Source organism: Tachypleus tridentatus, chromosome 3, assembly GCF_004210375.1.
Source record: "Tachypleus tridentatus isolate NWPU-2018 chromosome 3, ASM421037v1, whole genome shotgun sequence".
NCBI classification, from domain to species: Eukaryota; Metazoa; Arthropoda; class Merostomata; order Xiphosura; family Limulidae; genus Tachypleus; species Tachypleus tridentatus.
Genome location: NC_134827.1, coordinates 29,988,320 through 30,001,455, shown reverse-complemented (window position 1 = coordinate 30,001,455; position 13,136 = coordinate 29,988,320). Strand labels below are relative to the sequence as shown.

The following is a 13,136-nucleotide window of genomic DNA, read 5'->3' as shown; positions in this document are numbered from 1 at the left end:
CCTGCTGGTGTAATATTTAAAATTAGTTATTGCGATTTTTGAACCTGCAGTGATCTGGAGAAGGCACGCATAGTTGCTAACAACTGATGATCCAAGGATCGTCGGTTGATAGTAATTACACACGCTTTCTCCTCATTGTTTTCGAGAGGCCTTTCGTTACCGTGTTCTTACCTTACCGTCTTCGTTTCATAATCACGTACTTCTTCCTTCTTATTTATACTTTTAAACAAGCCACACCCAGTTAATTATTTTCTGCCTAAAGTCTCGCTCAGTCCACGAAATCTCACTTAACATTTAATTGTAATAATAACAAACATGTCATTCTGAAACATTCTAAGTTCATTTTGAGTAATGCTTGGAACAGTTGGGCACTCGATTCGAAATCTGCTGTTCACGTGATCGAATACGTTTGTAGGTTCAATCTCATCACTACTTGGTGAAATTTAACCTATGAATTAGAGGAGGGTGGTAGTAACTAGTTGCAGTCCCTCTTGTCTGTCACTTCAGAATTAGGGAGGGCTAGCAAAACAATCCTTGACGAGCCTCATGTGAAATTCAACATTTTTATTAACTGTTGACAGTATTTCATGATGGATAGTAATTAATCCATATATACCAAATAATACCACCACTCTTCTCAAAGAAGAGATTTGATGCCACAGTTCAGGAACCTCTGTCATTTATAACATCAAATTCCTCAAATGAGAAATCTGACGTCATGACTGAACCTCTGGCATTGGCAACATTAACCCCTCAAGTAAAAAGTAAAAATTAGACTTTCCAACTTTGTTCTGTGGTTGTTCAACGTCTCATGGAACTAAACTAAGAAATACAATCCATTTAATTAGAAGTCGTAATTGAATTTCTCGTTTTCACAATACTACTTGACCATCAATTCATTGAAACAAAAATAAATCCTGTGAGGAGATACAAAAACTGTCCACACTATTGCCTATTCAATTTCAGTTGTTCAGGATCGAGTAGAAATACCAGTCAATAACAATTCACATTTATTGAGCTTCTTACTTAAATTTTAGTAAATTTAGATCCGGGATTTTCTCTTTATTCAAGGGTATACAGTGAGTTATGAAACACATGACTCAGACAGAACAGGTTCCAAATAGCAAGTTCATAGTATTGCATCGAGATTTTCATACACTGACTCGTATATAAAAGACTCGTCCTTGTATCGTGACAAATAGTTTTGCAGTTTCACCTATCAGTGAAATATGAGCTGGAAGGTAAGTAAACCTATTTTATTTCTTGACTGAATTAAATACAGCGTTTACAGTATATTATTAGAATATTCGAGAAAATCCGGACAGTTTTAAAAGCAGTAGTATAATTAAATGTTAGGTCCCTAGGTGGACTCAGCAGATAACCAGATTTGGCTTTGCTATAAGAAAAACACGCCTCTAAGTCTCGAGAGAACAAACACTACCATTCAAAACTGTTATTTTATAACTTGCACTCAAAATGGCGATCTCACGGCTTAAAGAGTGTAATATAGAATGTGTCAAGTTAGGTGGGCCAGAAAGTTCACAATTGTAGGTGTTTTTGAAATGAAAAGGAGTCGAGTTAAGGTAATTCGAAAATTGTAATGATGTGCAGACTATTCATTCATCAGTCAATCATTGAAAACACTCTTACAATAATTTTACTGTATGTTGAAATCAGCTGTTATAAAAAAGCCCAAATAAGCGATCTCGTAACAAACATACCTCAGAAAGTTAAAGCGACGTTTTGAAGAAGTTATCCCAATTCTGGTTATTATAACCGAACCTGGAAACGCCCTCTGTCTTTTTGTGCACGAAAAAATAAGATTAACTAATACAAAATAGAAAATTAATCGATAAATTATAAATATATATATGGATGCTTAATTTTTACCTTTCATGTACGGAAGCAAAAATATCCCATAACAATCACACAGCACATGATTTATACGATTTTCCACTTTCGAATAGAAAGACCCCTAGTGGCACAGCAGTAAATTTATGGATATATAACGCTGAAAGCTAGACTTCGATACACGTGATGGGCACAATATAGATATCCCATTGTGTACTTTTGTTCTAACTACAAATTATCGAGTGAAAAGAACCTATTTTCTGACATAATAAGTGATATGAGTTATGTAACTAGCAAAGACATTGTTAATGAGAATGTTAATAATAGAAAATACAATTCTAGGACCTCGGTGTCACGCAGACTGAACGATGAAAATATTTTTCCCATTATAAACAGCTTATTATAAATCGTTTCTTAAGAATCTTTCACAATCGATTTTCTGATGAATAGTTGGAAACTGTTTGTATTGATTTTTTTAACTATACTTGCAATTACTATTTATCAAACGGTGAGCATGGCCAGGGTGGTTATGGCGCTCGACTCGTAATCTGAGGGTCGCGGGTTCGAATCCCCGTCACATCAAACATGCTCACCCTTTCAGCCGTGGGGGCGTTATAATGTGACGGTCAATCCCACTATTTATTGGGAAAAGAGTACTCCAAGTGTTGGCGGTGGGTGGTGATGGCTGCCTTCTCGAAAGTCTTACAGTGCTACGTTAGGGAACAACTAGTGCAGATAGTCCTCGTGTAACTTTGCGCAAAAAAAAAAACAAATAAACCTAACTAGTCTAATCAGAGTTATGGGCTACAAACCTCGATATTCTGCTGATCATGCTGTGAAATGTTTGACCATTACCACCATATATATTCAGGTTACAACATATTACATTACAAAGATTACTGTGGAATTTTCGTACATTACGATTATATATATTTCACGCTACAGTACGTACAAAGATTAGCAACTTATAATAAAACGTAGGACTAATTATTTATAAATCCACCTACACGTTGTTTTTCTTAAGTTTTATTCAGCATTTTCAGGTGATTCACGTAATATGATTGACTCTCATGCTTGTCATGTGATTTTCAGGCAACCCTCTTATTCGCAGGATTGGTGTGGGTGACCTACTGTGATTCGCAGGAAGTTTATACACCTGAATATGACATTAAAACTCCGAAAGATTCAAGAGGCACAACTCAAGAACAGACATATCATCCACAAGTAAGTCCCACTCTATTAACAGTGGAGCAATATTTGCAATAAGCCGTTTCAAAATTGTACTTAATTTCAATTAGTTGATACTAGCTTTAGTGAATACACAGTTAGCGTAGACCTGTGAGATGTGTGAAAATGAACATTTGATATTCTGCACTAAAGCCTTTATCTTTCCCACAGTACGTGGCCAAAAAGTCCTTAAATTATTCCATCTGCCTTTGTTCTTAGGTAATCCTTTAATATAATAACTGGTCCCCCCTTCAGTTGGAAGATGGTATGGCTGTAAAGCTGCACCTTGTATATGAAGGTCTACAGCAGTGTCCTCTATTAATAGATTAATTAAAATCTTGAGAAAACAACCTCCATTATGTTTTAATGGTAGTACTAACTGTTTTTGGTAAACCTTATACGTATTACCGAACCAACTATATAAGGCATGTTTAGATACTATGGAACATACCTTTCAGTGAAATTATCAGTTGATAAATACATCTTGAGACAGTAGGACTAACCTGATCAAATTCGCACGGTAAAGGGGACAGTCCGCTATTCACAAGGTGAAGTGCATGTGTTATTAATTTGTGTTGTGCGTAATATGCACTGTTTTTACTTTGCATCACAAGTTATGTCTTACACAACTACTCACTCAGTTTCTAGAGGGCCCGCCATTGCAAGATTACTGACATGTTAAAAGGGGCCCGGCATGGCCAAGCGTGTTAAGGCGTGCGACTCGAAATCTGAGGGTCGCCCTTTCAGCCGTGGGGGCGTTATAATGTGACGGTCAATTCCACTATTCGTTGGTAAAAGAGTAGCCCAAGAGTTGGCGGTGGGTGGTGATGACTAGCTGCCTTCCCTCTAGTCTTACACTTCTAAATTAGGGACGGATAGCGCAGATAGTCCTCGAGTAGTTTTGTGCGAAATTCAAAAACAAATAAACAGTTTCTATAGAGCTCAGTATTGTTTACCAATTTATTATATCAAATCCCCTATTATATAATGCACCTATCAAATATACGCTTTTGAGAAATAAAGTTATCTGAAAATACTGCAGGTTAGGTAGGAAGGGGAAATTTTGGTGTCATGGACACATAATTTTATTGTGAAAAATTGTTTTCTGTTAACATAAGTATCGCCTTTACTAGAACCCTGGACTTTAAATAATTACATTTCCTACTCATAGAAGTACTGAAACTAAGAGAAAAAGTTAATTGCTGAAGAAAAATGGTTATGTCATATAAGTTGTTGTGAATTCTCTTGTGGTTGTCGGACTCTTGTCGGTATTATGAAAATCCATTATTTCAACTCCTCTCCAGCTACATATTCTGGAATATCAGCCACTGTCTTACACACTCAAGTTTGCAGACTGGGCATTACCCTTGAGAACTGGTGTAAATGACCAATGTAAAAGCCAGGGCAGATGAGACACTGTCCACCAACTAATAGGGATTACGATATATATATATATATAGGACAGTCAACAGTCTCACCAATATGGAAGGTGTCCATGGACCACACAGTCAACAGTCTCACCAATATGGAAGGTGTCCATGGACCACACAGTCAACAGTCTCACCAATATGGAAGGTATCCATGGACCACACAGTCAACAGTCTCACCAATATGAAAGGTGTCCATGGACCACACAGTCAACAGTCTCACCAATATGGAAGGTGTCCATGGACCACACAGTCAACAGTCTCACCAATATGGAAGGTGTCCATGGACCACACAGTCAACAGTCTCACCAATATGGAAGGTGTCCATGGACCACACAGTCAACAGTCTCACCAATATGGAAGGTGTCCATGGACCACACAGTCAACAGTCTCACCAATATGGAAGGTGTCCATGGACCACACAGTCAACAGTCTCACCAATATGAAAGGTGTCCATGGACCACACAGTCAACAGTCTCACCAATATGAAAGGTGTCCATGGACCATGAAGAAACCTGTCGTCATGAAAAACTGACGATCAAGTTGCCAACACCAATTTAACCAGGGACTGAATACTTGTCTAAGTGTAGCATATCTATTATGTTTTGCACAAGTTTGCACATCAGCAGCTGCTAAGTATCAGAAGATTATTGAATTTATCAGCATGGAGCCTGGCTCTGACTGTGCTGGTGGTACCGAAGCATCTCAGATCCAACTGGACATGGTTGTACCTATTTTCAGGCAGGTCAGTCCACTGGTTTGTGAGTTATAGCAGAAGCGAGGAGTGCAAAAACATTCATATTTCATATATGAACTTCTAGTGCATTGGCTCGAGTATGAGTCAGAGGTTGAGGTTAACAAGTCAGAAAAAAACTGAAGATATCATTTTTAAGTCATGTTTATTCATCCAACGAGAAGAAAAACTGAAAATACTCACCTGGTTGTCCAGAAGACAGATTAGGAAACGCTTTAGTCAGAAGCAAAAGACAACTCCAACCGTCGGCTGGATCACTGTCAATGGTTTCCTGTCGATACAGCTTGGATTGATTAATTATTGAGAAGCTAGTATAATATCCCTTACTCTCTGATATATCATGAAAAGTTCACTACAGGAGATATTAACCAGATATTGGGTAATAACTGCTTCATTATAATTAATTTGTATGGTCATGTGGTCGACTAATGAAAGAGAAGGCATTGTGACCTTTCAAAGATATGAAGCGACATTTCTGAAGCCAAGTGTTATTTGGTATATAATAATATACAGTACTAAAAACACAAATACTAAATCTCACTAATCAAGGTTTTCGCTAATTAGTATTAATTAATTTGATTTCTGCTAGTAATTACTTATTTTGTGATGCCTGAAACAAAATACGAGTTAAACTTGATGTCTCATTGATAGCAGCATATTATGGGATTTCAGACAGAGTCATAATTTGGGCAGAAATCCAAGATTGCTAAGGTAATTAATGTGGGAGCAACAGGCAAGCTATTATAGTATGTGACGAAAGTTTGACGGTGAGATACTTTATAGCAAAATGAATTTATAAATAAATATGTATCCATGTGGTCTTATGTACTAACCCTACAGAAAGTTATTAATAATGGTTGTTGTTTAATGCAAATTAATCACTTACACAAAGACCACTACAGTTAAGCAGCATGTGGACAGAAGCAAAGAATTTGATTTGCATGTTAAGATTTGTTAACTGTAATTAGTTACGTAGAAGACATTATTTAAATACAATGTGCATCTATTCTTTCCATTAATGCTAACAAGGGAATGGATTAATTTCAACATTGAAATATTCAACAAGACAATAAATTTTTGTGAAAGGATTACAGTAGCAAAGAAACTCGCAATACAGTAACAGTTTGAGTGAAATGAACTAAAATATTCAACTAAATTATCAGTAGCAAAAGGAAATCCATAAATACTAGTTCAGATATCAAAACACTTGAACTGGAAGTACCATTTTCTTTATTTTTTTTTGGTTGTAATGCAATGTCTTGAATTTTGTAGAGTGGCCCATTTATAAGCACACGATTTGTTAAAACATTTTAACTGTTTCAATACAATATACAGTTATAACACACGAAAATGCTTCTTGAAACGTAAGTTACACCATGGTACTAAGAAGATGGTGAATCTCAACGGTCAAAAGTAAGAAGGAATGGTATCGTCTAACGCGAGTTAGCTCATATACGTTGGAACATTCTCAGTCTGCTTTATGGGTTCTATCCATCTGATAAGCAAACAGCGTAGGGAATATGACTGAAATGAATGATAACCCATGTTGCAGATGTCCATCGAGAATGCGAGAGAACAGCATGGCTACAAGTGTTGGTTTTGTTTTGTTTTTGAATTTCGCGCAAAGCTGCACGAGGGCTATCTGCGCTAGCCGTCCCTAACTTAGCAGTGTAAGACTAGAGGGGAGGCAGTTATTCATCACCACCCAACGCCAACTCTTGTGATACTCTTTTACCAACGAATAGTGGGATTGACCATCACATCATAACGCCCCCACTGCTGAAAGGGCGAGCATGTTTGGCGCGACCGGGATTCGAACCTGCGACCCTCGAATTACCTGTCGAACGCCTTAACCCACCTGGCCATAGGTATTAGTCAAGCAGAAAAACAGTGAAGGCTGGTTGGACAAAAAACTCAACGAGTGTTAGAGATACATTTACTATGAGCAATAAAGGACATTAGTACATGCAAAGCTCATATAATGTCGCCTGATCAAGGTACAGTTTTATCACTTCGTTTTTGAATGTGGTTTTAGAACCGGTCGTGATTGATTTACATCAATCTGTATTATACTTATTAATTATTTATGGCCTACATATAATAATATATCTAATAACGTGTTCATCTCACGAATTGTCTCGCCTCATGATAAAGTTACAAAAAGTTAACTCTTAAAAACAATAACTTCAGTAAAACAAACACACAGGGAACCACTTTAAGACAATTTAAACCCTTCCCTGAGTGTCGCGGGTTCGCATCCCCGTCGCGCCAAACATGCTCGCACTCCCAGTCGTGGGGGCGTTATAATGTGACGGTCAATCCCACTATTCGTTGGTAAAAGAGTAGCCCAAGAGTTGGCGGTGGGTGGTGATGACTAGGTGCCTTCCCTCTAGTCTTACACTGCTAAATTAGGGACGGCTAGCGCAGATAGCCCCCGTGTAGCTTTGTGCGAAATTCAAAAACAAACAAAATAAATCCTTCCAACACACACCAGAATACCATAATTAAATGACCGTTTCTCACACTCACCCTTCAAAAATGACTTGGTCAACTTTGTGCGTCTTATGAAATTTTGCTTTCACGTTCAAAGGGCAAGTAATCAAAGAAACAGTGCGACAAGTAGTTAAGAGTAAGCAAATAATAGCAGGTTTCAGGCCATACATTTATTACTTCGACAGTTTTAGAAATTATAACGCAAAGCATAGAAAAAGTTCAATTTTGCAGTTCTTAACACCACCGACTTTAAAAATTTACAATTTCAGCTACAAACGTGCTTTAACATTATTGTCATTCCAGAAGGTTCTGTGTTTGTACCGTCTACTGAGGAGTTTTCTCTGCACGGAGTAGAATTTTATTTCTGTTAAAAACATAACAGGAGACTAAAAGGTAGACAAATAGTACTACAGTCTCGATTTGTTTTATTCTATTCAAAACAAACGTTAATAAAACTCGTCTGAAAACGATCAAAATCTCAACATTTGTGTTACAATTTAATTTTGACGTCACACGTTTTCTTTACATTATTATCTGGAACACGCGAGCTGAAAACGGTTAATCTGTGTGTGTATTTTGTCATTGTTTGTTTGTTTGTTTTGCATTTCGCGCAAAGCTACACGAGGGCTATATGCGCTAGCCGTCCCTAATTTAGCAGTGTAAGACTAGAGGGAAGGCAGCTAGTCATCACCACCCACCGCCAACTCTTGGGCTACTCTTTTACCGACGAGTAGTGGCATTGACCGTACATTATAATGCCCCCACGGCTGAAAGAGTGAGGATGTTTGATGTGACGGGGATTCAAACCCTCGATCCTCGGATTACGAGTCGAGCGCCCTATTTTGGAAATTTTGAATGCATTTATTTATTTCATTATTATTATATTCCTAATTATATCAGCATCCAACGAATACATTGTCGAAAAGAAGCTTACATTAAGTGAACTTTGTAACTTTTCTTCTTGCAGTTAAATCGTGGATGGTTTCCTTACTCTTTTCAATACGAAGTTCCAATCGGCCAAAATGGCGGCTATTCTCATCAAGAATCGTCCAACGAGTCAGGCAAAGTGTCGGGATCTTATAAGATTATTGGTGAGGATGATAACAGTCGAGTGGTGGAATACACTGCGGACAAAAATGGATTCTACGCCACAGTGAGAACTAATGATCCAGCAGTTGAAGGCAAGAACCCTGCTGACGTCACTGTAATGAAAGATTCGACTTTGTTTGGCCTCAACACTCCCAATGATAACGAAGGATTTCCGGCAGTAATGACGCGACAAAATGGTGGTGCTAGGGACATTGCAAAAGAAGAGGTAGATGGCGCTCTAGAAGGTATAGGAAATTCAAATTCATCATATGTCATTTATTTAGACGACGAAGATTCTCAGCCTGAGGACGAACATTACCACAATTCTCATGAACATTATGGTGATCATGAAAATTATAAGATGGACAACAGTCACGAAGATGATCATGACATGGACAACAGTTACAATGATGATAACGATATGAACAACAGTTACAAAGATGATCATGATATGGACAACAGTAACGAAGATGGCGGTGAACAGCTACTAAAATACGATGAAAAGTTGCGGAAACATAACCATGGAGACACTTATAATATTTACAACTCAATCATATATCTGTACAACAAATATACCAACTCAAGTGGAGATTATTATAAGTACCCTGATGATCTAGAAAGTGCTATTGTTCGTTATGTCACGAAATATAACTCCAGTTATTCACTTTCTGATGACGCTAATATGACGAAACAAAGCCTTCCTCCTGATGTTGGTATCCATCCCATCAGTAACAACAACACTTTGATAAATGAAGTGACACTTTCAACAACACAAGCTACAAAGCATGACACTGGGGACACTTACAATATTTATAACTCAAACGTATACGTAAACAGCATTCTCGTCGATTCAGATGAAAATGACTATACTTACCCTGAAGACCAAGTTACTTCCTGTAACTCTTTGGAAAACGGAATCACAGATTCAACAACACCGTCTACAGAAGCAGAAAGTGTTACAACAATCGACAACATAATGAACTCAACAGATAGTTTCATTTCTACATTTTACAATAATACTTCTACAGAAAGTGCTTCGGAAGCCACGTTATCTTTTGATACACGATTCGAAAACACGACCTATTCAATGAATAATGCATCATTTTCAGATATTTATTTTAATAACGAAAATGAAACGGATGCTCATAATACGACATCGTGGGATAATACACTGAGGGAAAACGGCACCGAGTTGTCAGACCACGTGACTGAGCCAATCAATAACAATTCAAGTCAGTTTTGGTTGAACTCATCTGATGAACTTGGAACACCTAAACAAGAAACCTCAGAACAGAGCATGGCATCAAACCGAGATAACGAGACCACAGCAGGATTACGATTTGGTAATGAGACAAACCATCGCATTATTTTTTTTCCTGTTAAATTAGGGCATCTTTTCAACTCGTCATCAAACTATGCAACAGGAAATTCTCCAGTGACAGTCCTCCCAATAAAGACGCCATCTTGGCTACAAGAAAACGGGAGTTATCCAGTTTACGTGCCCGTTCACGTATCCTCTGCGGGAAATAGAACAAGAAAACTGAAATATGGAATTTTTAAATACTAGAAACGCAATCAACGAAATGTAGACAATTGTGACGTGAATTGAAACGTTTTTAACCATCCGACGAAAAACATTAACAAGGATTTTTTTTCTTGCTAGTGTTTTTGAATTAACCACATGCAAGACTTTTAAAAGCAAAGTAATTTGTAACCTAAAGAATTGGTCTAGAAAAAAGAATGTTTTGCAACAAGAAATTAGGTTTTAATAATAGAAAAGAAGGAAAGATCCTTTAAAACTGGAGTAGACGTAATCTATACATTGTTATTGTTTTAGCGCAAAAATATACACAATAAGCTCTCTGCGATTAGCTCACCGCGCTGGACCCAGCATGGCCAGGTGGATAAGGTTCTCGACTCGCATTCTGAGGATCGTGGGTTCGAATCCTTGCCCCACCAAAGATACTCGCACTTTCATCCATGGAAGTGTTATAATTAGACGGTCAATCCCACTATTCGTTGGTAAACAAGCAGCCCTTGTAGTCCTTCCCTATAAAAGGAATGATGACAGTAGCGCCCTCGTGTAGCTTTGCGCAAAATTCAAAACAAACTAAATCCGCCGCGAAGAATCTAACCCTGATTAAACGTTGAAAGTCCCTAAAGTTACCGTCTATCCACAGGGGAGAATCTATCCACACTTATTTATAGAAAAAAGACTTTTAACTGATGTCCTTCAATGGTTTTTGTTCGTAGTAACAAACATCTAATAAAGAAAAACAAAAATTTTCCTCTATTCTTTGACCGTTTCGTAACACTGAGCATGATTACTTTTCAGAAATTCATGATACAAACAAGCCAACAACTATTTTTTTCATTATTGTTATTAACAGCAGCGGTTTGTAAGTTTGTGCTTATTAACTTGGATTTTATGTGTAAAATCTAAAGGATATCAGATATTCTAGATATGATGTCGTTATCTTTTGACGGATACACAGTGAGTAACATATTGCGGTTAAAAAAAATCAAGAAAACCTTATAGAATGAACAAATTGTTTAGCCTAATGTTAGTTGTTGTTTTAAAACAAATACTTCTGTTACATCGATAGTTTACCTCTGTCTTAAAATGGCCTTTTTGATTCTAACGTTCTTTTGATTGTATTTAAATTAACATTTTTTTTGCTTTAACCAAGAAAACAAAACGATACAAAGTTCAGTGCTTTTGTTGTTGTTGTTATTGAACCAGTGTATTTGCATTTTTGTTGTTAGTACTAAATCTGAATGATATATATATTAGAAATGCAATACAAATTCGTCTATTGAAAGGAAAATAAAGATGTTTGATAGTGGTAACGCCTAATATTTGTACCTAAATGTTACTAACTTTGTAGTGAACATCTAAACCGTTTCAACTGGAATTGAACTTCACAACCGGAACACAATCTTACGCGCAAGTAGGCTAAACGGCTAAGTCAGAGACCCTTTGGAACCAGGTTTGGCCATCTTTAAGTTTGAGCTACTAACCAGCATCATCAACTGTCACGAGGATCTAGTCCGACTGCTTGAACCGAATAATGGGATTAGTTATCTTTCTATAGCTCCACAGCTAAAAGTGTCGAATTGAATCTCGTCTTAAACTCCTGACATTTGGATCCACAGCCCGACACTTTAACTACAAAGTTAATTTCGAACATACTATTTTAAGAAGCTTGTGTTTTATATTTCATATGTCCGCATACATTATTCATAAAGCTTTTCTGAAACACACATGGGATTGATTACTTTAGATTCTGGTGAAATTAGCTATTTTTTAAATCAATAATAAATATCATCAACCGTATCTTTTAATTAGTTACTAGGATACTTTTCATGTGAATGATTTGTAGCAACACAAATTATAGAATTTATAAATAGTCTCTTTGTTGTAGACGTGAAAAGATTGGATGAAGAAATGTCGTTTCGGTCTATTGCAAGATTACTGACATGTTAAAAGGGGCCCGGCATGGCTAAGCGTGTTAAGGCGTGCGACTCGTAATCTGAGGGTCGCGGGTTCGCATCCCCGTCGCGCCAAACATGCTCACCCTCCCAGCCGTGGGGGCGTTATAACGTTACGGTCAATCCCACTATTCATTGGTAAAAGAGTAGCCCAAAAGTTGGCGGTGGGTGGTGATGACTAGCTTCCTTCCCTCTAGTCTTACACTGCTAAATTAGGGATGACTAGCACAGATAGCCCTCGAGTAGCTTTATACCACCTACCGCCAACTCTTGGGTTACTCTTTTTACCAACGAATAGTGGGACTGACCGTCACATTGTAACGTCCCCACGGCTGAAAAGGCGAGCATGTTTGGTGCGACGGGGATGCGAACCCGCGACCCTCAGATTACGAGTCGCACGCCTTAACCCACCTGGCCATGCCGGGCCCAAATGTCTAAGAAACAGTAAATAAAAAAAAATACCTGACCTTTAACACTGTTACTTGTAAAGGGAGTGCGAGTGTTTTCTTTTGAGAAAAGCCACATCAGGCCACCTGTCTTGTCCACCGAGGGGTATTGTTTGTTTTTGAATTTCGCACAAAGCTATTCGAGGGCTATCTGTGCTAGCCGTCCCTAATTTAGCAGTGTAAGACTACAGGGAAGGCAGCTAGTCATCACCACCCACCATCAACTCTTGGGCTACTCTTTTACCAACGAATAGTGGGATTGACCGTCACATTATTACGCCCCCACGGCTGAAAGGGCGAGCATGTTTGGCGCGACGGGGAGAGTTACTGAACCACTGTGATTTTAGGGTTATAAAT

General features: G+C 37.9%; 1 protein-coding gene across 1 annotated transcript; it reads left to right on the top strand.

The window, feature by feature from the left end:
- The first annotated feature begins 1,092 nt into the window (after positions 1-1,092).
- Positions 1,093-11,687, top strand: LOC143246618 (uncharacterized). Its single transcript, XM_076493652.1, has 3 exons — positions 1,093-1,241; positions 2,944-3,075; positions 8,720-11,687. Exons 1-3 carry the CDS (start codon positions 1,230-1,232, stop codon positions 10,406-10,408), a joined length of 1,833 nt encoding a protein of 610 aa, XP_076349767.1. The 5' UTR covers positions 1,093-1,229; the 3' UTR covers positions 10,409-11,687.
- Positions 11,688-13,136: the final 1,449 nt, after the last annotated feature.

What these genes read in the sequence shown, in the direction of transcription:
- LOC143246618 (XM_076493652.1), top strand. An exon ending in AACAGACATATCATCCACAA is followed by an intron (nt 3,076 to 8,719) that starts GTAAGTCCCACT and finishes TTCTTCTTGCAG; the next exon opens with TTAAATCGTGGATGGTTTCC.